Source organism: Suricata suricatta, chromosome 17 (genome assembly GCF_006229205.1).
Source record: "Suricata suricatta isolate VVHF042 chromosome 17, meerkat_22Aug2017_6uvM2_HiC, whole genome shotgun sequence".
In the NCBI taxonomy this organism is placed as follows: domain Eukaryota; kingdom Metazoa; phylum Chordata; class Mammalia; order Carnivora; family Herpestidae; genus Suricata; species Suricata suricatta.
In genome coordinates this window covers 25,004,327-25,029,637 of record NC_043716.1, presented here as the reverse complement: position 1 = coordinate 25,029,637, position 25,311 = coordinate 25,004,327, and the positions used below count along the sequence as shown (strand labels likewise).

At 37.2% G+C, this 25,311-nt stretch overlaps 2 protein-coding genes across 2 annotated transcripts in view; both read left to right on the top strand.

Annotated features, from left to right (window-relative positions):
* Window positions 1-8,134, top strand: part of INTS2 (integrator complex subunit 2) — a 57,153-nt gene extending 49,019 nt beyond the window's left edge. The window contains exons 20-24 of the mRNA XM_029926999.1: window positions 3,205-3,456; window positions 3,786-3,893; window positions 4,017-4,122; window positions 5,766-5,942; window positions 6,049-8,134. Of these exons, the coding sequence (XP_029782859.1) occupies window positions 3,205-3,456; window positions 3,786-3,893; window positions 4,017-4,122; window positions 5,766-5,942; window positions 6,049-6,218 (813 nt within the window). The 3' untranslated portion in view covers window positions 6,219-8,134. The remainder of the gene's footprint in view (window positions 1-3,204; window positions 3,457-3,785; window positions 3,894-4,016; window positions 4,123-5,765; window positions 5,943-6,048) is intronic.
* Window positions 8,135-11,846: 3,712 nt separating this feature from the next.
* BRIP1 (BRCA1 interacting protein C-terminal helicase 1) overlaps window positions 11,847-25,311 on the top strand; it is a 177,006-nt gene continuing 163,541 nt past the window's right edge. Inside the window, exons 1-3 of the mRNA XM_029927829.1 lie at window positions 11,847-11,939; window positions 13,457-13,568; window positions 15,434-15,601. Of these exons, the coding sequence (XP_029783689.1) occupies window positions 11,847-11,939; window positions 13,457-13,568; window positions 15,434-15,601 (373 nt within the window). The remainder of the gene's footprint in view (window positions 11,940-13,456; window positions 13,569-15,433; window positions 15,602-25,311) is intronic.

Here is a 25,311-nt window from a genome sequence, read left to right as displayed (position 1 = left end):
ACTATATATATATATAAACAGCAGAGCAAGATAGGCTTTACTATATATATATATTTTGCTATATATATATATATATATATATAGTAAAATGTTAGGTAGTGGTAAATAGTATGAGGTGATGAGATGATTAAATATTTAACAATTTGAAGTCTTTAAAGTAGAAGTGTTTTCTTAGTTTGAAATATATTTTCAGAGGGGTGGCTGGGTGGCTCAGTCAGTTGAGTGTCTAACTTATTTTTTAAGCTTTTATTTATATATTTTAAGAGAGAGAGAGTGAAAGCAAGTAGGGGAGAGGCAGAGAGATAGGGACAAAGAGAATCTCAAGCAGGCTCCATGGTGTCAGCACAGAGCCTAACACGGGGCTCAATCTCATGAATCATGAGGTCATGACTGAGCCAAGATCCAGTGTCAGACACTTAACCCACTGAGCCACCCAGGTGCCCCCAGCATCCGAGTCTTGATCTCAGCTCAGGTCACGATCCCAGGATTGTGGGATTAAACTTTGTGTTGGGCTCCGTGCTGAGTGTGGAGTCTGCTTAAGATTCTCTCTTTCTCCCTCTGCCCCCTCCCTCACTCATGTGCTTTTTTCCCCCCTCTAAAATAAAACTAAAGGGGTGCCTGGGTGGCTCAGTTAGTTAAGCTGCCAACTTCGGCTCAGGTCATGATCTCACGTTTGTGGGTTCGAGCCCCATGTCAGGCTCTGTGCTGACATCTCAGAGGCTGTACCCTGCTTCTGATTCTGTGTCTCCCTCCCTCTGTGGCCCTCCCCCTCTCATGCTCTGTTTCTCTCTGTATAAAAAAATTTTTTTTTGATAAAATTAAAAAAAGAACCAAAAAATAAGAACAGAAAGCTGGAAATGAAGTGTATTTTCTGAAATATTTTTTGGCAATAAATGGAATTAGAACAATAATATAAGTCCACAGTCCCTTATCTGGTACACAGAAATCCAAAAAACTATGAAAACTGAAGCATTTTTTAGTAATTCAGTAGGCAGAAAAGCCTGACCTGATATGAACTCATTTGTGACCTGAATTGATATGAAGCTATTTATGGCCTTATCCCACTTATTTGTGAATATTATTTTGCTGCAGAAATGTGAATATGTTTGACTGCAGTGTGTGCTACCCTAGTCTCTGCTGGAGGTGTTCTATAATATTACATTAAAAAGATGTAATATTTTTTACTACACCTGGTTGGCTCAGTCGGTGGAGCATGTGACTCTTGATCTTAGGGTCATGAGTTTGAGCTCCATGTCAGGCCTAGAGCTTACTTAAAAAAAAAAAAAGAATTCTGAGTTCTAAAATAAATATGGTCTTAGAGTTTCAGTTTAAGGGATTGAAGATAGTAATAGCTACCATTTATATGATGCTTATTATATGCTGACTGCTATTCTAAGTTCTTTATATATATATCATCTTATTTAATTTTTACAGCCAACCTGTGAGGTATGGAGTAGTATTATCATCTCCATTTTTGTAGATTAGGAAAATAGGATTTAGGGAGATTAAGCCATTTGCTCAAGGCCACACATTTAGTAAGAGGCAGAGCTAGCATTCAAACCTGGGTAGTCTGGCACCAGAGTCTACAGATAAAAACACAACAAATCAATAACAACCCCACACCAAAAATCCTTCAACCCAAGAATTATAAAGTAAAGCTGACCTTACTTCATAAAGGATTATAATGTAAGGCTAACCTTAGTTTATGATCAAGTTTTGAAAGCAGGTAGATGAAGTAATTGTTTTCTTCTATTCCAGGCAGTGGTTATCTTCCAGAGATAGATACATTATGTCATATATTCTTTTTTTTCTTTTCCTTCTTCTTTCTTCTTCTTCTTTTTTTTTTTTTTTTTACTTTTTCCTGCTAGGTTAGGCGTGATTATACCTCTCCTTTATACGCAGGGGCATTGAGTAGATCACCCTCAGGAAATTACTGTTCTATGAAATGACACTCAAGCTTGTAGACTCAGCAACGGTGAGTTGCACAGGTAGAATTGATGATAAGACAGAACTTTTCCTTGCAAAAACCAGGGCCTTAAAGAGCTCATCTTCAAATTCAAAAGGAAAAAGAGCTTTAGGAAGTGACACTAGGCATTAATTATTAACCACCATCTTCAGAGGAATTAATTAATTGGTGAGAAAAAAAGCCAGGGGAGAAAAAAGAGGAGAATGCAGGATAGGATCTTTGGAGATGTAGGAATTTAACCGACTGAGCCACCCAGGCACCCTAGGAGATGTAGGAATTTAAGAGAAAGGAAAGGAGATTCTTGTAGAAGTTTTTTTTTTGCTTGGAGCCTGTTTTGGATGTCACTGAATCAGAATACTCTTCTAGTAGATGTTTTTAAACTGGAGTCCATGGATCTACCTTGGTGATATGTGACTACCCTGCAGTTACATATTTGTTTACATGTTAATTTTTTTAAATCTTTTATTTAAATTCTAGTTAGTTAAGATATAGTGTAATGTTGGGTTTAGGAATACAATTTAGTCATTCATCACTCACATGTAACACCCAGTGATCATCACAAGTGCCCTCCTTAATGCCTTAATGCCCATCACCCATTTAGCCCATCCCCCGCCCAGCTCCCTTCCAGCAAATCCTCAGTTTGTTCTCTGTAGTTAAAAGTGTCTTATGGGTGTGCTCCCTTCTCTCCTCCTCAACCCCTGTGTTCATTGTTGTTGTTTTTAATTAAAATTTTTTGAGAGAGAGAGAGAGAGAAGGCATGCAAGTGGGGGAAGGACAGAGGGAGAATGGCGATAGGGACTCTCAAGCAGGCTCCATGCCCAGTTTAGAGCTCCCATAAGTGAGATCATGTCCTGAGCCAAAATGAAGAGTTGGATGCTTAACCTACTGAGCCATTCAGGCACCTGTTTTGTTTCTTAAATTCCACATATGAGTGAAATTATATGGTATTTGTCTTTCTTTGACTGGCTTATTTTGCTTAGCATAATGTTTACACGTTCATTTTTATACAGAGAAGGTGTGTAATTTTCTTCAGAGACTTAAAAGGGTCCTAAATAAGGACCCTAAACAAGGTGAGAATCGCTACTATAGATTGCTCACATTTGCTTTTAAAAGTACCTCTTTTTTATTTTTAAAGAAAGTTAATTTACCACTTTTGTTCATGTGAAAACAAAATTAGATTTGCTTTTTAAACAAAATTTTCAGAAATTTCTTAAATTCACTGTTTTATTTGCTTGTAGGATAGTGCAGCTGTCCAGATTCTCTTGGAGATTTGCTTACCAACTGAAGAAGAGAAAGCAAAGGGTGTCAATCCAGACAGCTTGCCAAGGAATGTTCAAGGTGTTATTAGTACTAGCGCTTCAAATAAGGGAACGGAGGAAGGAGAAGACAATTTGCTCTGTAACCTTCGAGAAGTTCAGTGCCTTATCTGTTGTCTGTTACACCAGATGTACATTGCTGATCCCAACATTGCTAAACTTGTCCACTTTCAGGTGTGTTTTCAAAGAGCGATGCTTATATGGCTGAGGGAGGGGGAGTGCTTTGATTACTAAATTAATGGGATCAGTTAAAAATTGGAGATCACATAGTCCTTTGCAATAAGGAAAAGATTCAGATTTTTTAGATTTTATTTCAGACTAAATGTTAAATTTATCTCTGTTCTAGTGCACCAAAATGGTGAAATGCCAGAATATATGTAAGGCACTGTAGCCTTCTGGACAACTTTGATATAAAGGAAGAAAAACCTTCCCGTGTATTTTTCTCTGTATTTGGCTTATAGTTTTTTTATTTCTAACTTTCTCCCCCTTTCTGGTTGCGATAGGGTTATCCATGTGAACTTTTACCTCTGACAGTCGCAGGCATTCCATCTATGCACATCTGTCTGGACTTCATACCTGAGCTTATTGCACAGCCAGAACTTGAAAAACAGGTACTGAGCACTTTGGAGCTTCAGGAAAATTTTAATCTCCTTCGTCTTTAGCTGTCAAACATTTAATAGTTCAGTGCTTAAGGATTCTTCAGAAACATGTAACATTTTGATTTTGTATTGCAGATATTTGCTATCCAGCTGCTTTCTCATTTATGTATCCAGTACGCCTTACCAAAGTCGCTCAGTGTGGCTCGCTTGGCTGTGAATGTCATGGGAACTTTGCTAACAGGTGTGTAGCCAACAGCACCAATAACAACAACTTCTACCATAAAGTAGTACGTATTTTTCTGAATTTAGTAGCACGATGTTTTGTGTGTTACTAGTAGTTTAATTTATGCCATCTTTTCATTATTCTTTTGAAAGCTTTTCTGTTATAAATGTAGTTTATTGTAAAGAGGAGATGAATAGGTAGGTAAATAGCATCTTTAATTTTGTGAATGAATGTATATAGATTTAAGTAAATCTAATAAGCTTTGCACATTTTTTGAATGAGAATCAGATCTGCTTTCTGATTGTAATTATGTCAATAGAAGACAAGTTACAATTTATTACAAATATTATAATGTATAGATAAGAGATAAATATATTCGTTGTTTCCTTGAGTTTTAAAACCTACCTTAATATTGTTAAAAACTGTCTGGTTTATAGAATTAAATGGTATGAAAATAAACTAGTTTAAAAGATATGAACTATATATTACTCAGCAATCAAAAAGAATGAAATCTTGCCATGTGCAGCTTCATGGATGGAACCAGAGGGTATTATGCTAAGTAAAATTAGTCGGAGAAAGACAAATATCATATGACTTCACTCATATGAGGACTTCAAGATACAAAACAGATGAAAATAAGGGAAAGGAAGCAAAAATAATGTAAAAAGAGGGAGGGGGACAAAACACACAAGACTCTTAAATATAGAGAACAAGTTGTTGGAGGGAGGATGGGCTAAATGGGTAAGGGGTGTTAAGGAATCTATTCCTAAAATCATTGTTGCACTATATGCTAACTAACTTGGATGTAAACTTAAAAATAAATTATTAATAAAAAAGAAAAAAGATATGAATTATAATTCAATCTTTAACATTATGGCATAGTAAATTTTATATTCTTTCTTAGTGCTCCTATACTACTTTATTGATTTTTCTTTTCATTGTATTCACCTCATGTTATGATTAGTTTTAGTGGTTAAGAGCGTTAACTGCCTGAGTTCAATCCTGTGTCCACCACTAACTGGCGTGTAGTCTTGAACAAGTTTCTTTTCTTTTTTAAAAATTTTTAATGTTTTTATCTTAGTTTTGAGAGAGATACAGAGTGTGAAAAGGGGAGGGGCAGAGAGAGAGGGAGACACAGAATCTGAAGCAGGCTCCAGGCTCTGGGCTGTCAGCACAGAGCCTCCCTTGGGGCTCAGACTCACGGACTGTGAGATTATGACCTGAGCTGAAGTCGGACACTTAACTGACTGAGTCACCCAGGCACCCCACAGGTTTCTTAATCTAAGGTTAATTAAGAGTTTTTCTCCTTTATAAAAGGGTATTATCATAATACTTTCCTCATTCATAAAATTAAGAATTAAATTAAATAATGCTTGTAATGCACTTAATACAGTGCTTGGGAATAAGGATTTATGTGTTGGATGATGGCTGACTATTAGATTGTAAACTCCCTGAAGGTAGGGATCAGCCCTGTCTTAGAAAACAGTATTCTCAGCACAGAGCATGGTGCTTAATATATTTAATAGGCCATGTATATTGAATTTATGTCTGTCAAGTCTGTCTTGCCACTCAGACAAGAGACATGCTTAATATATTTAATAGGCCATGTGTGTTGAATTTATGTCTGTCAAGTAAAAAGTTGTTTAACTTCTTTCCAACAGTTTTAACGCAGGCTAAGCGTTACGCTTTTTTCATGCCAACTCTGCCAAGCTTGGTCTCTTTTTGTCGGGCATTTCCTCCACTATATGAGGATATTATGTCTTTGCTGATCCAAATAGGGCAAGTCTGTGCCTCTGATGTTGCCACTCAGACAAGAGACATTGATCCAATTATTACACGTAAGTAGTTACTTATTTCAAAGTTGTTTTAATATATCAAAGAAAAAGGCCAAAATCCTTTCCAGATTCCTTGCCTTAATTTATTTATTTTTCCTTATGTTTTTAGGTCTTCAGCAAATAAAGGAGAAACCAAGTGGATGGTCTGGAATCTGTAAAGATCCATCTTATAAAAATGGACCTGGGGACACTGGAAGTATGGACCCTGATGTGCAGCTCTGTCATTGTATTGAAAGCACAATAATTGAAATAATAAACATGAGTGTTAGTGGAATTTAAAAAGTAAAAAAAAAAAAAAAAAAATGAAGCTTTTTGCTGCATATACTCAATACGAATCTGCATCCTATAACAACTCTAAGCCGAATGGGAACAGTAACATCTTGGAATCATTAAATGATTCAGCTCAACATGAATATAATTTAGAACTCTCTTAAGAATTATGCTTGCTTGTATTTGACTGGCAGTTCTTTGGATCTACTTTCCTGGTATGTTTATATTGTAGCAGCAGAGCTTTTTTTTTTTCCCCCTCCCCTATTGGGAGCACATTTTAGAAACTCCTTACTGGAAGGTGAATTTGGCCTTGTATTTAGCATTTGCAATGAAGAAAAAGCTGCCATGCCTTTAACTTAATTTCTTATAAAGATGAGTCTGGGTGGCCCTAGTGTTTGTCTGTCAGCTAGTAACACTGTGACAACGATGCAATGATGAGAGGGAGAAAAAGGGAAGGGAGAATTCAGGAAAAATTAGTTTAAATACCCAATAGAACTTGTTAAAACTTGCAGTGCAAGTAATAGTGATGCAGGATGGAATTTTGCTTCTCAATAAATAATATTGAGAAGGCTTTAAAGAAGGCAAATAGCTTTTTGTAAATGATTTCCATGGAATTACAGATGAGAATTTTAAGATTTTACATATTTGCCTCAATTTTTACTAATATGTAGACATATGTTTAAAAGATACTTGAATAGTTTGGAATTTTAACATACTGGTTTAAAAGTGTTTACAGAAACATCTTTGTGCAAAGACGAACCTGAAAAGAGATCTCATTTAGTTTTTTTAAATTTATTTTTATAATGCTTTACTAACTTACCAAGTGGTCAGTGTGGGAAATACATTAGTATCTAATTAAAGTTTGGAGCAGTACAACATAAAACACACAATGTTAAAGAGCTCTTGGTGTAACATCAGGATTATTATTAATAATTAATATTAGAAGATCTCTGAGTAAAAATATAAACAGTATTTCAACCTCAGGAAAAACTAAAAACCATAAAGGACCATGTTGGTGAAGGATTTTGCAGTTCTGTTAGTAATTTCCATTGATTAGGTAGATGCATTCAGGTAACCATAATCCTAATTTTTCCCCCTTAATTAAGTATCCAACATAGAAGGTACTTTTCTTTGCTTTCTGAGAAATACCTGAATGACACACTTCTCCCAGCCTCTCCAGTCCCCTGTTTTGAAGCAGACCTCTTCACTTGTAAAAGAAATTAGGTAGGCTAATAAGAAAGTGTGTTTTTTAAGAAAAGAAATTTAATTTCAGTCTTTTCACTAGCATATATATGGGCACATCTCATTTTCCTCCTTTGTAAAATGGGATTACTACTGGCCCTACCTCATAAGGGTATTATATGAGCACTAATTTGTAGCTGTTTCAAATCATGAAGTACACAGTATCAAGATGATAGAATATTTATAACTTTTATTAGATGCTTAACATTCAATTAAGTAATTTTGATGCAAAAAGTAAAAGCATACACTTAAAAAATACCATAAAATTTTTTCATATTTTTAAAGAAAGCAGTTTTATAGTCTTTTAAGATTAAATACAACTGCTCCTGTTTTGTTTTGCTTAGTTTTTAAACAGAGGCTTTGGAATATTTTGTGTGAATAGGTAACTTCTAGGAGTTCAGAAAAGGTTGAAATGTTTTCTAACTAAATGCAGTGCACATTCCTGGATCAATTTTCAAAGACTGGTCAAAACCTGCTGTGTTAAAGTAACATATGCTGTTTTTCATCAGATTTGTTGATGATGTAAATAAAATGTGTAAATATATTAGTAAATGTTAATATTCATGTATTTTAAGTTAAGGTTAAAGATTTGTCACAATGTGATTTTTTTTTCATTAAAGTGAAAACAGATGTGTGCAACTATTTTGAATATTGGTTTATAAACATTCATATTCTTTATCAAATGAACTTGTAGTTTTTTGTGTTTCATTTCACTGCAGCTAACTTGAAAAGGGACATTTCAAGGTGCTGGGATCTACGGGTTTCTGGCTCCAGAGTTTTTGTGTGTCCCTTTCTATTATGCCACATACATCACATGACAATACAAGGTTATAGGCAGTTTAGGGCCTTAGGAATTTAGGAGTAGAAAATCAGAATAGTTACCTTGGAGCAGTTATTTAAAAGATTGGATATTTTTTAAATGTTTTAAATTTAAAAAATTAAAAACAATTTCTAAATGCAGAATAGCAATTTGAAGGTATTCTTAAAGGACTTATTTTTTACATACTATCCTTCATTCCACTGTCTTAAGTGTAAATTACATTTTTTGTACTTTCCCTTCATCTTTGCTTATGCCCACATATTTGTCATATCACGGAATTAGTGGTACCCAGTTTGGAGTCTTTTTTTCACTTAATTTTATATGAAATTGTGTTTTTTTTGCAAGTTGTTTAATTTTTGCAATTATAATTCATTGTGGTGATGATTTAATTGGTATATTATAACCATCTCCCTATTACTATATTGGGAAGTTTATGATTTTTTTTCAGTGTTACAATAGGCACTGTTATCAACTGAGGTATTACTTTTTCTCAATTTTAGATTATTTAGGATAAATTTGTGAGTCTGAGAGGACTAAATTAAGGGGTAGAATTTGTTTTCATGACTCTAAGTATTGTCCTTTGGGGATGATGTAGTAAAAATGAAAGTGAGGCAAACAAATCAGCTTACTTCCCTTTGCTCCCTCCTGCAGCAAACCTCTCCCAAACCAGTTTCATGAATTTGAGAAAATGTCTCAGGTTTTGATTTTTTGGACACTAGTATCTTATTCAAGTTTAGACTATACAGAACTTTTAAAAAATAACAAGAGGGATGATTAACGTACTTTTGAGGAACTTTAGTGTACTTAGCAACTGGTCTTTAGAGGGCCACAAGGTGGATGAGCCTTAATACAGGATGAAGTTATCTGGTGCTAAAAGACCTCGAGAGCGTTTTTCCGGTTTATTTTGGCATCTGCGAAAGCCTTGAATATTACGAGATACTGTAGCCGGCTGTTAAAGAACCGTTTCTCCTGGTTTGGCTCAGTCTGGCAATTCCCGCCTCAATCTTTTAGATACCCTGGCTGCTAGTAGAGTTCGAATTTGACTTAAATGGCACTGATGAATGCTCAGAAAACTCGGCAACACTTAAAGGTGTTTCCTCTATGTTAGTCTACACACTTTAAGAATACCGACTTAGACCACCGGTTTCAAAAAGTCAAACAGACCTCTTTTCCTTTAAATCCCTGAGATTTGGACGATTCGTTCACGCTTTGCTAGTTCGCTTTCCGGTGCCGCCACTTACCTCGGGTCTCTTTTTACTGGGGAGGCTTCCATTGGGTGCCAGAGTCCTTGCCGCCCCCTCAACCTCCCTCCAGGATTGGCTCTTTCATTTCTGGTCTAGGCGTCAGATTGGTTGCCTGAGCTCGTCCGGAGATTGGTTGCCGGGAGTCAAGGGGGTGGGAGGCGGGAATTCGTCCTGGAGCGCGTTGTTGAGAGGACCCAGGATGGCTGGAGGGGAAAGCTAGGGCAGCCCCGAGGCCGCGACCGGGCACGGGTGGTAGCAGCCCACTGAGGGAGAGAAAGAGGCTCGTGACCTTTCTTCTTTGTCAGCGCTCCACTCTATTTTTTTTTTCTCCCGGTTATCGGTTTCCTTTTCTTCAGTGAATCGGAGCCCGGTCGGCGTTGCTTCGGTTTTCCCCAGGACAGGCAAGTCTGTCTCCCGTGCGGGGAAGTAAGCGAAGCCTGCAGGAAGTCAGCTTCCGCTTTAGCCCAGCCTCCTTGCTGGCGGGTCGGTGTTGACTAGATCCCCGGGCCTCTGGGATTTCCAGCGGCCGAGGACGGAAGCCTGGGGAGAAGGGGAGCCTGTCCTCCCTTAATGGGAGCGGAGGCCCGTAAGGCGTCCCGAGGCTGCAGGCAGATCATTGTGTTTGTTTGGTCTTTGTTTTTGTTTGCTTTACTCCGTGTTTGTTGGAAGCGACCCCATTTTGAGATGCCTGTTGCCACAACGGAGCGGGGGATGGATAGATACCGAGGTCACATGTGAGGCCAGCTTTGCGTTGTTGGTTCAGATTAAGGGGTTAGATTCCCCCAAATTTCATTCTCAGAGCTTCACAGAATCACGAAGTACTAGAACTGGAAAATAGGATAGTGGTTCTTGATTTCTTTAGGCTGTGGTTAAGGTTATAATTGGTTTCTAATGTATTCCAGTGTTATTGCAACCATCTCTCCATCCCCAGTTTGTGTTTATTATTTTTTTCACTGTTGCAAATGTGTATCATTTCCCCCTTCCCTCCCTTTTCGGTCATTTCCTTAGGATGCATTCCTGGGAATGAGAAGTCTCTAGACCCTCTTCAGAAAAATTCAGTCATGACACAGAAACTTAGGTTTTTATTTATTTTTGACAGAGAGCGAGCGAGCGCGAGCGCGCGTGTGAGCTGGGGAGGGGGCAGAGAGGGGGGGGGAGACGCGGAATCTGAAGCAGGCTCCAGGCTCGGAGGTGTCAGCACAGAGGCCATCGTGGGGCTTGAACTCAGGAACCGTGAGTGAGATCATGACCTGAGCCGATTCGGATACTTAACTGACTGAGCCACCCAGGTGCCCCAAGTCATGACACAGAAACTTCCGTATGCCATATCGAGAGATCACAGTTTCTGAGTTATATCTGTCGTAGGTTAAGAAAAGGTGGTTTAGAATTATATTTATGTATCTTAGGTTAAGAAAAGGTGGTTTAGGGGCGCCTGGGTGGCTCAGTCAGTTGGGCCTCCGACTTCGGCTCAGGTCAGATCTCACATTCGTGGGTTCGAGCCCCGCGTCAGGCTCTGTGCTGACAGCCAGCTCAGAGCCTGGAGCCTGCTTCCGGTTCTGTGTCTCCTTCTCTCTCTGCCCCTCCCCCTCTCATGCTCTGTCTCTCTCTCTCTATCAGAAATAAATAAAACATTAAAAAATAAAAAAAAAAAAAGAAAAGGTGGTTTAAAGTAGATTATTTCCTCTGTGTCAGAACTGAAATTTGGGTACATTTCTGTACATTGTTATTCTTAATTCAGGGCCTGGCTAATTTTCATGAAAACCTGACCAGGTGGCTAGTATTATTTCCATTTCACAGATGAAGAAATAAGCTCTGAGAGGTTAAATGATTCACACAGAGGAATTCAGCTGTAGGTTTGCCTTACTCCAAAACTCATCTTTTTATTTTACCCCACTGATCTTTACTAGTACCTACTAAGTGTCAGACCATTGTTATTACAGATAAGGATCTTAGTCTAGAGAAGTGAAGAGAGATGATCAAGGTAACATATCTGAGTTGTTTTCAGAAACTGGTCTAGAACGTGTACTTTCTAACTCCTCGTCCACAGCTTTGGCAGAGTATGGATAAAAATCCACGTTTGTCAGATTCCAAGACATGCTCTCCACCGTTGTGATTTATAAGACTAGGAAATTCTTTTACCTCCATTTGTTTTGTTTAAACATTTATTCCAATGTTTTATTTCCAGACATCTCTTCTAATGTTGGGTATCTGGTTTTTTAACCCACTGAGCCACCCAGGTGCCCTTAGTATCTGGTTTTCTGAATGGTATTGTTTCAATATTGATTTTCATTTCTGTTGCAGTTAGGAATCTGAGGTAAACAATAAAGCATGATGTCTTCCATGTGGTCTGAATATACAATTGGTGGGGTGAAGATTACCTTTCCTTATAAAGCTTACCCATCACAGCTTGCTATGATGAATTCTGTAAGTATTTTTTCTTACTGTTTTATTTATTTTTGAGAGAGAGCGTGAGGGAGGGAGGGACATAGAGAGAGGGGGACAGCAGATCCCAAGGGGACTATGTGCCGAGAGCAGCAAGCCTGATTCAGGGCTCAGACTCACAGACTGGAGATCATGACCTGAGCTAAAGTCAGACGTTCAACCTACTGAGCCACCCAGGCACCCCCTGTAATTATTTTTCAATAGTTATTTTAAGTCTTTATTAAGATACATATTTTTATAATTCTAAAGGCTATATTCATTTTCTCAGATAGTAAATAGATTAAAATATTTGCCTGGTTTGTTAAGAAAAATAATACTTACCACTGCTAAACTGTATATGTCCATGGTTATAGTGGAGGCAAAGGAGAACATTCTGGAAAATGTTCTTGGCTCATTTGGAACTTCTATTTACTTTGCAGAAGTACTGCTCTCTATGAAATATTTGCTATATATTACACAGACTAGTATATTTTTTGAGATTGTTCATATAGAAAATTAGTATGCACACTTAAGGAAACCAACTTTACAACTTTGTTAAATCGTAATGTTTTACCATATTTACTTTATACCTTGTTTACGAGTAATAGAGTATTACTTTACATATTTTAAGAAGTTACATCATATGATACCTATCTTTCTGCAGAACTTTTTTTTAACTTAACGTATTTAAGATGTAGGCCTGTTTATTGCTGATCCATTTTACATGCTGTATAGTATTCCATTATATGAATATACCAGAATTTTTGGTCCATTTTCCTTTTGATAGACTTTTAAGTTGTTTACATTCTTTAGCAATTATAACCAATGTTGCTATGAACTTTATTATACAGGTTTCCTTGTGTTCATGTGGGTAAAATATGGAGTGTATACAGAGGACTGGACTTGCAGGAGCTGGGTATCTTCAACTTTATTAGGAGTCATTAATTTCTGTACAAAGTGTACACGGGTGCCCAGGTGGCTCAGTTGGTTAAGCATCCGACTCTTCGTATCAGCTCAGGTCATGATCTCACTGTTCGTGAGCTCAGGCTTTGTGTTGGGGCCTATGCTGCCAGTGTGGAGCCTGCTTGGGATTCCCTTTCAGCCTCTTTCTGCCCTCCCCTCACTTGCGTTCTCTCTCTCTCTCTCTCTTTCTCAAAATGAATAAACTAAGTAACAAAGGAAACCAAACAGTTTATACTCCCGTGAGCAGTAGCCTCCATTGTTTTCATCAAAAATATTCATGTACTGTATTTTAGTTTTTACAGAAACCATTAAGGGACAAATTGGTTTTCTTTTTCTTTTCTTTTTTGCTTGATATGCTTTTAGGACCATTATAATTTTAGGGAGAAATATAAAGGAATAAAGTCTAGATTGAACTAAATATGGGTTCTTGCTTCTGCTATTGCTGTGCTCCCTGAAGTGCAGCCTTACTTCTCATTATTGTTGTATTTGGACTTCTGGAGAGAGACCCTATGAAATAAGTTGCTTATTGACTTTTTCCATTGTCTTTGTGTCCATAGATTGTCAGAGGATTAAACAGTAAGCAACATTGTTTACTGGAGAGCCCTACCGGAAGTGGGAAAAGTGTCGCCTTACTTTGTTCTGCTCTAGCATGGCAACAATCTTTTAATGGTAAGTAGTTGTTGATATTTTTAGGTACCTTATTGGGACATGAAAAAAATATTTTAATAAAGTACTTTTTATCCAGAATTATTCAACCATGTTGTAGCTAATTTAAGTGCGGATTCTCTCCTTTTTTTTTCTTAAACTTTTCTTTTCTTTTCTTTTTTAATGTTTTATTTATTTTTGAGATGAGAGAGTGTGAGCAGGGGAGGGTCAGAGAGCGGGAGACACAGAATCTGAAGACAGGCTCCAGGCTCTGAGCTAGCTGTCAGCACAGAGCCCGACACGGGGCTCGAACCCACGAACGTGAGATCATGACCTGAGCCGAAGTCGGAAGCTCAACCGACTGAGCCACCCAGGCGCCCCGCGGATTCTCTTTTAAGATACTTCTTTATAAGTTAAATATCTTCCAAAAGAGTATCAGTAGAGCAAGATATGTTCAGTTCTAAAACAATTTTGAACATAATGTAGTCCTATATTTGAAGATTCAGAGTATACATAGGAATCTTAGAATGCTTAGAGTTACCATTATGAAAATGATTATGATAATTTGTATTTAAAAGATGTAAGAGACTGGCCTGTAATGAGGCTATAATATATATACACAAATAATTGCTTTGAGTAAATCCTTTATGTATTTGCTTATCTGTCCCTTCCTCATGGCATTAGAACATGGAATATATAAAGGAAACAGTCTAATGATTTTTCTACTTGTTTAGATGCCAGATAAGCAAAAGTTTATTGTAATATTGTTTTCATGAATACATACTATTTTCCATTACTTTTATTTTATTTGCTAAAAAAGGCCTCGTAACATTTACTTTTATAAAAGATTAGCTAATATGCATAATGAATCTGAAATGCAGTATTGGATGTGTTTTAGTTACATAATTAAATGGATTTGACCTAAAGTATTAGGAGAATTTAAAGTTAACCACAAGTGTGTGTAGGTATGTATATATATATTTATGTGTGTGTGTGTACATGTATATATATGTCTTTTGAAAGGAAATCTTCTGATAAGACTATTAAAAACAAATGATAAATATTTTATAACTTTTGTTGTTCATTCTGATTGTTGCTGAAAATCTTTGGGGGGAAATGAGATAATCTGTTAATAGCTTAAAATTTTAATGGGCGACTGAAAAGTAGAATTAGTAGTATTTATGTAGTACAGATGGGAAAATAATGTCATTACTGCTTATGGAGAATAATTATTCACCTTTTTTTTTAGTGTCTATGAATTGTGTGTTTTTATACATGTAGGCACACAATGTAAACCTATTACAATTTTGTATTCTGGTTAAGTATTCAAAAGTAGCTGTTTTATTTAGTTTGAATATTGACCTTACAGTATATTTTAATACATGTATCAGAACTGATACATGATGAAACATGTTTCTATTTGAAATAGATATATAAAGTGGAAATGACTTAATCCTTATGTGTTTACATTATTTAATGTATTGAGCTTTCAATTTCTTCATTTAAGGAAATAGCAGTAACTAAGAATATACTTAAATCTTTATTTTAATCTTTCCTGCTTGATATTTTAATACATCTTGATATAAATGAGTACTCAAGTCATTAACATTAAGCTGTGACAATTATTAGATTTTTTCAAATTTTGTAAATTGATGATAACATCTCTATAAATAGTATTTCTGGCATAAGTGTTTCTTGCTTGTAATTTAATCCTGGAGATAGGGTGACCAACTTGCCCAGGTACTTTTCTAGTTTTAGCACTGAAAATCTTGTATCCCAGGAAACCTCCCAATCTTGGGCAAATTGGGTGGTTCCTCATCCTAATTGCAGAAGAAAATTAATGTTTTTTAAATTAGAACTATTACAAATTCAGATTCTTTCATTTGTAGGGAAGCCGATGGACAAAAGCTTAAGTAAAAAAGTACCATTGTCGTGTTGTTGTGCATGCCATTCAAAGAATTTGACAAACATTGAATTGGAACAAGGAACCTCACATCATTTCAACAGTCCAAGTACACCACCTTCTGAAAGATATGGCACTTCGTCAACTTTTCAAGGTAATTTATACTTTGTCTGGCTCTCTTGGTATCTATAGTAGCCTTAATTATTGCTGTTACGAGATTTACTTAAGATAAATTTGGTGAGCATAATGGATTATGTATCTCCACCTAATTCTCTGGAGTTATTTAAGATAATACAGAGAGTAGTCAGATATCCTTGAACTATTTTTTTAATGTTTTTTTTAAATTTATTTTTGATACTGAGAGAGACAGAGCATGAGAGGGGGAGGGGCAGAGAGAGAAGGAGACATAGAACCGGAAGCAGGCTCCAGGCTCTGAGCTGGCTGTCAGCACAGAGCCTGACGCGGGGCTCGAACCCATGAACGTGAGATCTGACCTGAGCTGAAGTTGGAGGCTTAACCGACTGAGCCACCCAGGCGCCCCTATTCTTGAACTATTTTATTCTTGATTTGACTTTTAATTTATTCAGACATTTTGCTAGTTTAAATCACTTTGTGAAGAAGGCAATGCACAATAAATGATATTTAGAAATTGATCTTATTTGTAGTCAGTATTGTTAGAGTTGAAAAAAATATACTGATACGTATTGTAAGACAAAATCAGTTAGACTCATTCATTCATCCTGATGAATTTGTTTGAATTTCTGAGGCCAGTATATCCTAATTGATTTTTTTTTAAAAAGTACATTAGTTTTTATTAATTCAAGTAGAGTTGACACGCTGTATTACATACGTTAGTTTCAGGTGTACAACATAGTGATTCAGCAAGTCTAGGCGTTACTGTGTGCTCACCACAAGTGTGTCTACCATTGTCACCTTACGCTATTATAATACCATTGTTTAGATTCCCTATGCTATACCCTTTATCTCTGTGAAGTGTTCATTCTGTAACTGGAAGCCTGTGTGTCCTACTTCTCTCTGTATTTATGGATCTGTTTCTGCTTTTCATTTGTTTATTTATTTATTTGTTTTGGTTTTTAGATTCCCCATATAACTGAAATCATGTGGTTTATGTGTTTCTCTGACTTATTTCACTTAGCATAATACCCTCTAGGTCCATTCGTGTTGTCACAAGTGGCAAGATTTCATCTTTTACTAAGGCTGAGTAGAGAATCAGGTATGTTTTAAATACGATTCTTAACTAGTTCCTGCTAGATTTATTTAAGAGAGTATAATAAGAGGCACCTGGGTAGCTCAGTTGGTTGAGGGTCCATCTCTTGATTTCGGCTCAGGTCATGATCTCATGGTTCATGGGTTTGAGTTCTACTTTGGGCTCTGCACTGACAGTGCAAAGTCTGCATGGGATTCTCTGTCTTTCCTTTTGTCTATCCTTCCTCCACTCTCTCCCAAAATAAAATAAATAAACTTAAAGAGAGAGAAGTATACTATCACAAGATTATTAATTTTTAAAAATATTTCTTTGGCTTTGAGTATATGGGAATGGTTAACCATTATTTGCCTAAGCTGAAAAGCTAGGAGACATCCTGTATACTGTGTTCTTCCATATTTCTCCATGCAAACCTCCATCTCCATTCATACCTCCTTAGTGCCAACTACCATGTCTTGTATAGAGCATGCATTAACTTCTTTTAGTGCTTTCACTCATGCCATTCTTTAATCACTGGCAGGAAGAAAGAGGTTGTTATGGTTGATCTAAGTTTAAATACTATCCACTTCTAAAATCAAGGTTGAAGTCATAATCTGCTAAAATACCTGACTGTGTGGAGGATGGTAGCTGTTGGCACTAAAGTATGATTCTGCTTGGAATGAGGAAGAAGTGGTTTAATACATGTTTGAGAAGTAATCATTTTTTTTAAATAAAACAAAAATTTTTTAATGTTTATTTATTTTTGAGAGAGAGACAATGTGAGCAGGGGAAGGACACAGAGGGAGACACAGAATCTGACACAGGCCCCAGGCTTTGAGCTGTCAGCACAGAGCCCAATGCAGGGCTTGAACCCATGGACTGAAGTCATGAGCTGAGCTGAAGTTGGACGCTTATTAACCAACTGGGCCACCCAAGTGCCCCCACACTATTTTTTAAATTTATTAAAAAAATTTTTTTAAGTGTATTTTTGAGGGAGAGAGACAGGAGCATGAGTAGAGGAGTGCCAGAGAGAGGGGGAGACACAGAATCTGAAGCAGGCTCCAGGCTCTGAGGTGTCAGCCCAGAGCCCAACGTGGGGCTTGAACTCAAGGACTGTAAGGTCATGATCTGAGCCAAAGTTAGACATTCAACTGACTAAGCCACCCAGGTGCCCCAATGTTTATTTATTTTTGAGAGAAAGAAAGAGACAAAAAAAAAAAAAAGAAAAGAAAGAGACAGTGTGAGCAGGAGAGGGACACACACACACACACACACACACACACACACACTCTCACTCACACAAACACACACACACACATACACACACACACACACACACACACACACACACACACACACACAGAATCCAAAGCAGGCTCCAGGCTACCAGCTGCCAGCACAGAGCCGGATGCGGGGCTTAAACCCACAAACTGTGTGATCATGATCTGAGCTGATATCAGATGCTTAACCAACTGAACCACCCAGGCGCCCCTGTGTTGTCTACACTATTTTTTTGACCCTTAGCCCTTTTGACTTTCTTTCCATTTCTTAAGAGGGTCATGTTTTCTCTTGCTTCAGAGCCTTTGCTTATAGCATCTCTTCTGAGGCAAATCCCATTTTCTATTTGTTTTCCTGCTTTTCCTTTAGGTCTCAGCTTAAATATCACTTCCCTCAAAGGAGCAATACTGACCTTTCTATCAGACTAGATTTGCTTTCCCTCTTATGTTCTGTCCTCTCACTGTGTACCTTTCCTTTATAGTACTTGTCAGAGTTTGTATTATTTATATGTCTGTGTGCATCATTTATCATCTCTGCTTCCCCTAGCAAACTATACACTCCGTGAGTATAAACTCATGTTGGTTTGCTTATCATTGTATCTTCAGTGCCTACCAGAGTGCCTGGCATATAGTAGGTGCTAGATAAAGATACCTTGCATGAATGGAATTGAGTTTGAGATAATTGTAGGAACTCTGGTTTATCTTTATATACAACCTATTATTTTTTTAAAAATATTTTTTAATGTTTATTTATTTTGAGAGAGAAAGCATGCACAAGTAGGGAGTGGCAGGGAGAAGGGGAGACAGAATCCCAAGCAGGCTCCACACTATCACCACAGAGCCCAAAGCGGGACTCGAAATTACAAACCACAAGATCATGACCTGAACTGAGATCAAGAGTCAGTTAACTGACTGAGCTACCCAAGCACCCCTATACAACCTGAGTATTTTTAAAAAACAGCCTTATTGAAACATACCTGAGATGACGAGATAGATATATATATATACACACACACACACACACACACATATATATACATATGTATACATATGTATACTTTGATGAGCTTTGATATAGGTGTCCCTTCATTAAACTTTCACCAGCAATATGGTGAACATATCCATCACCTTCAGAAGTTTTTTCATGCCCCTTTGTTATCCCTCTTTCCCAGTCCTCCATGACTCACTCACTCTTCCCAACCAACCACTGATTTGCTTTCTGTCACTGTAGATTAGTTTGCGTTTTCTGGAGTTTATATAAATGGAAACATAGTTTGTACACTTATTTTATCTAGCTTCTTTCACTTAACATAATTCTTTTGAAATTCATCCATGTTGTGGCATGTATCAATACTTTGTTCCTTTTATTGTTAAGTAATATCCTATTGTATGGATGTACTACAGATGGTTTCTCCAGTCTCCTGTGATTTATATTTGAGTTTCTATTTTTAAGCTACTACATATACAGCCACTCTGAGTATTTGTGTATAAGTCTTTGTTATGGACATATGCTTTCAGTTTTTTTGGCTAAGTACTTAGAAATGATATGACTAGATCACTTATGTTTAACTTTTTAAGAACCTTTCAGAGTGTTTCCCAAAGTGGTTTTACCTTCTTACATTCTCACCAGCAGTGTGTGGGAGTTCCTATTTCTTTTTATCCTTGTCAGCACTTTTTTTTTTTTTTACCATTCTAATAAGTATGTGGTGGTATCACATTGGGTTTTAATTTACATTTCCCTAATTGTGACAGTTGAGCATCTTTTCATATGCTTATTAGCCTTCTGTGTTATCTTTTTTTTTAAGTTTATTTATTTATTTTTGATAGAGAAAGAAAGAGAGTGCACTGTATGAGCAGGAGAGAGGCAGAGAGAGAGAGAGAGAGTGAGAATCCCAAGCGGGTTCTGTGCTGTTATCACAGAGCCCAATTCGGGGCTTGAGATTACTCCCTATGCATTGTGGGATGTTTAGTCGCATTTCCTAGGACTCAACCCACTAGATGCCAGTAGTACCCCTGCCTTTTGTGACACCCAGAAATGTCTATGCCCAGTGTCCCTAGGGTAGGAAGTAGGGTGTTAAAAGTGCCTCAGTTCAGAACCATAGATCTAGATTCATTTTGTGGGTATTTTACCAGTTTGATCAGAAATTGCAGAGCTCAAAATTACATGTCTTTTCTAAAGTATGTATGGAAATGCAGAGGATTAAGAATAGCCAAGACATTTCTCAAGAACCAGGTCAGGGTAGGAGGACTTGATCTATGAGGTATCGTGATTTCTTATATGTAAAGCTATAGTGATTAAAATAGTTTAGTATTAGAACAGTGTAAAACCAGTATAAAACAATAGAAAACCAAGATTCACTTTTACATGGATCTAGAAACTTGATTATTTATTGAGGTGCTTCTACAGAGCAGAGGCCTAAGGAGGGACTTTTTATTTTTTAAATTTATTTTTGAGAGACAGAGACAGTGCGAGCAGGGGAGGGTCAGAGAGAGGGGGAGACACAGAATCTGAAGCAGTCTCCAGGCTCTGAGGTGTCAGCACAGATCCCGACGCAGGGCTCAAACCCATGAACCATGAGATCATGACCTGAGTCGAAGCTGGATGCTTAACCGACTGAGCCACCCAGGCGCCCCGGGAGGGACTTTTTAAAAACTGGTACTTAGAAATGTGTACGGGAAAAAAATATAAAGTTAAAAAAAATTTTTTTTTATTTTACAGAGAGAGCGCACATGAGCAGGGAAGAGGGGTAGAGGGAGATAGAGAATCTTAAGCAGGTTTATGCATAGCTCAGAGCCCAATGCAGGACTCAATCTCAAGACCCTGGAATCTGAGCTGAAATTAAGAGTCAGACACTCAACCAGCTAAGCCACCCAGGTGCCCCTCCATATACAAAAGTTTAAATTAGAGTCCTACTTTACTTCCTACACAAAAATTCATTCCAGATAGATTAAAGACCTAGTTATAAAAGGCCTTTTGTGATTCCATACAAATTTTAGGATTGTTTGTTCTAGTTCTGTGAAAAATTCTGTTGGTGTTTTGACAAGGATTGAGTTAAATCTGTAGATTGCTTTGGTTAGTATAGACATTTAAACAGTATTTGTTCTTACAACTCATGAGCATGGAATGTCTTTCCATTTCTTTGCATCGTTTTAAATTTCTTTCATTAGTGTTCTATAGTTTTGAGAGTACAGCTCTCTCATTTCTTTGGTCACATTTATTCCTAGATATTTTATTGTTTTTGGTGCAACTGTAAGTGGGATTGTTTTCTTAATTTCACTTTGTGCTGTTTCATTGTAAGTGTATAGAAATGCAACAGACTTCTGTACATTGATTTTGTATCCTGTGAATTTATTGAATTCATTTATCAGTAGTTTTTTTTTTTTTGGTAGAGTCTTCAGGGTTTTCTGTATGTTTATAGTATTATGTCATCTGCAAATAGTGAAAGTTATACTTCTTATCAGTTTGGATATCTTTTATTTCTTTAGGTTGTCTAATTGCTATAGCTAAGACTTCTAGTACTATGTTGAATTAAGGTGGTTATACTTGTTCGTGACCTTAGAGGAAAAGCTCATAGTTTTTCACCATTGAGTATGATGTTGGCTGCAGGTTTTTCATATAAGGCCTTTATTAGATTGAGATATGTTCCCTCTAGACCTACACTGCAGAGGATTTTTATCATGAATGGATATTGGACTTTGTCAAATCCTTTTTTCCTGCATTTATTAAAATGATCATATGGGTTTTATTCTTTCTCCTATTGATATGACATATGATGTTGATTGTTTTGCTTCAATAGCCAAAGCAGTCTTGAAAAAGAAAAACAAAACTGGAGGTATCACAATTCCACAGTTTAAATTATATTACAAAGCAATAGTAATTAAAATACTATGATTCTGGCAAATAATACACCCATAGATCCATGGAATACAACAGAAAACCCAGAAATAAAACCCACAATTACATGGTCAATCTTGACAGGAGGAATGAGTATATGGAGAAAAGACCGTTTCTTCAACAAATGGTGTTGGGATAACTGGACAGCCACATGGAAAAGAAACTGGACCACTATCTCTCATCGTAGCACAACTCAAAATGGATCAAAGATCTAAATGTAAGACCTGAAACCATAACCTTGCAGAGGGCACAGGCAGTAATCTCTGATATCAGCCATGGCAACGTTTTGCTAGATACACCCCCTCCAAGACAAGAGAAATAAAAGCAAAAATAAACTATTGGCACTGCATCAAAATAAAAAGTTTTTGCACAGCAAAGAAAACAACCAACAAAACTAAATGGTAACCTGCTGAAAAGAGAAGATATTTGCAAATGACATAGCTGATAAAGGGTTAGTATCCGAAATATATAGAACTGATACAACTCACTACCCAAAAGAGGATCCAAGTAAAAAATGAGTTAAAGACATGAGCAGATATTTCTCCAAAGAAGACAGACAGATGACCAACACACATGAAAAAATGCTCAACATCACTCATCATCAGGGAAATGCAAATCAAATCCATGAGGTATCACCTCATACCTGTCAGAATAGCTAATATCAAAAACACAAGAAACAACAAGTGTTGGTGAAGATATGCAAATTGCACTGATGGTGAGAATGCAAATTAGTGCAGCCACTCTGGAATACAGTATAGAAGTTCCTCAAAAACTTAAAAATAGTAATACCTTACAGTCCTGGAATTGCACTGCTGAGTGTTTACCCAAAATATATAAACACACTAATTCAAAGGGATACATGCACCCCTCTGTTTATTGAAGCATTGTTTGCAGTAGCCAACCTACGGAAGCAGCCCAAATGTCTGTAGATAGATGAATGAATAAAGAAGATGTGGTATGTAACTACAATGAATATTATTCAGCCATAAAAAGAATGAAAATTTACCATTTCTAACAACTTAGAGCTAGGTAGTATAATGCTAAGTCAGTCAAAGAAAGACAAATACCATGTGAAATTATTCATATGTGGGATTTAAGAAATGAAACAAAGGAAAGCAAAGGAAAAGAAGAGACAAACCAAGAAATAAGATCCTTTTTTGTTGTTGTTTTTTAGAGAGGGAGCGAGGGTATGTACGCAGGCAAGTAGGGGAGGGTTAGAGGGAGAAGGAATCTTAAGCAGGCTTCATGTTCAGCACAGAGCCCAATGCAGGGCTCAATCCCATGACCCTGGGATCATGCATGACCTGTGCTGAAATCAAGAGTTGGATGCTCAGGGTGCCTAGGTGGCTCAGTTGGTTGAGCATCCAACTTCGGCTCAGGTTATGATCTCACTGTTTGTGGGTTTGAGCCCCACGTTGGGCTCTGTGCTGACAATTCAGAGCCTGCTTCAGATTCTGTGTCTCCCTCTCTCTCTGCCCCTTACCTGCTTATACTCTGTCTCTCTCAAAAATAAACAAACATTAAAAAAAAAAAATAAAAAGAGTTGGATGCTGACCTGAATGAATCACCCAGGCATCCCAAGAAACAGATTCTTAATTGTAGAGAACAAACTGATGGTTACCAGAGGGTAGTGAGTGGGGATTGGGGATAAAAGTGTATACGTATTATGAGGGGAAAAAATGTTAAAAAAAAAAAAAGAAAAAGGGGGAAGAAAGGAAAAAGGGAAGGAAGCAAAGGAAGGTAGGATGGATGGATACATGGATGGATGGATTCAGGCCAAAAGGTTACCTCAGAGAGGAAGATTTATAAAAGTGAGAAAGTGGGAGAGGGAAGGAGTTGGCATTTTACTTTTTATTTATATTTCTTATTTGCTGAAGTCTTTCATAATGAACTTATATTAGTTGATAATTTTTTAAAACTTCAGGGTATTGGAGGTACTTGGCTGGCTCAGTGGGTAGAGCATGCAACTCTTGGTCTTGGGGTTGTGAGTTAAAGTCCCATGTTGGGCATAGAGCTTACTTTAAAAAAAGTCAAAAAGTCATCTGGCTGGTTTAGTAGAGCATGCAATTCTTGATTTCAGGGTTGAGAGTTTGAGCTCCATGTTGGGTATAGAGATTGCTTAAAAATAAATCTTCAAAAAAAATCAGAACTTCAAGATATTGGATTACATTGGAAACAGGTTTACAGTCGTTCCCATTTTTTACCTTGGGCACTTAACTCCATTTTCCTATGTTTCCCCAACTGTAAAATAATAACAATTGCTATTTTATGCCATGGTAGCAGGTGCTGATCTATATAAAACTTTTAGCATGCATCCTGATTCTAATAAAATTGAGTTGTATAGGCCGGGGGGGAGAAAAAGGACCTACGTATAAAAGGCAAAACCATTAACATTAAAAAAATTTTTTTAATTTTTCTTTTTTTATGTTTTTTATGTATTCTTGAGAGACAGAGAGAGACAGCGTGAGCAGGAGAGGGTCAGAGTGAGAGGGAGACACAGAATCCGAAGCAGGCTCCAGGCTCTGTGCTGACAGAGCCTGACGTGGGGCTCGAACCCATGAACTGTAAGATCATGACCTGAGCCGAAGCCAGACACTCAACCTACTGAGCCGCCCAGGCGCCCCCCACCCCCCAAATTTTTTTTAACATTTGTTTTTGAGAGAGAGAGACACAGAGCATGAGCCGGGGATGGTCAGAGAGAGGGAGACACAGAATCAGAAGCAGGCTCCAGGCTCTGAGCTATCAGCACAGAGACTGATGCAGGGCTCGAACCCACGAACTGTGAGATCATGACCTGAGCCAAGTCGGCCGCTTAACCAGCTGAGCCACCCAGTGCCCCCATTAAGATTTTAGAATATAGTGGTATTTAAACAATGACTTTGAGTAGATAATGAAAGAAAATGCAAAATGCTTATTGATTTATGATGTGGTTTCATCTTAGCTTGGGCAAAGCATGCAGTATTTAATGCACTGTAGCAGAATATTTACTATTGAAGCTTGAAAAGATGTGAGTTCTTTGTGTGCAATCTTTCATTTATGTATGTGAGAGGGTTTTTGTTATTTTAATATTCTTACATTGTAGTACTTGTTTTGCTTGTTGGTGGTGTTTGCTTATTTAATACATTCTGTCAAGGACAGAAATTACATGATGGTTTTTTTTCCCCCCTACGGAGTGTATCTTAGGTTTTTCCCTTTTTATTTTCTTTATTTTTTTTTTCCTCTTCTTTTTTTGGTGGTGGGGGTGGTTATGTTTAAATGAAGTTGCTTTTACAACACCAAAGACTTAATCATCCATTTCCTATATAAAAGGTAGCTACTTGTTTGCATGGACCTCAAGTATACTGTAGTATAGAGGTGGAATTTAAGGAAAGGTATTAAGCAGGCTGTGTTGTAGCTTATGGGAAAGTAATAAATTGTATCATGTATCTTGAATGTATCATAGATAAGCTGCTATATAACGATTGCCACTTCAGATAGCTGTGAAATTA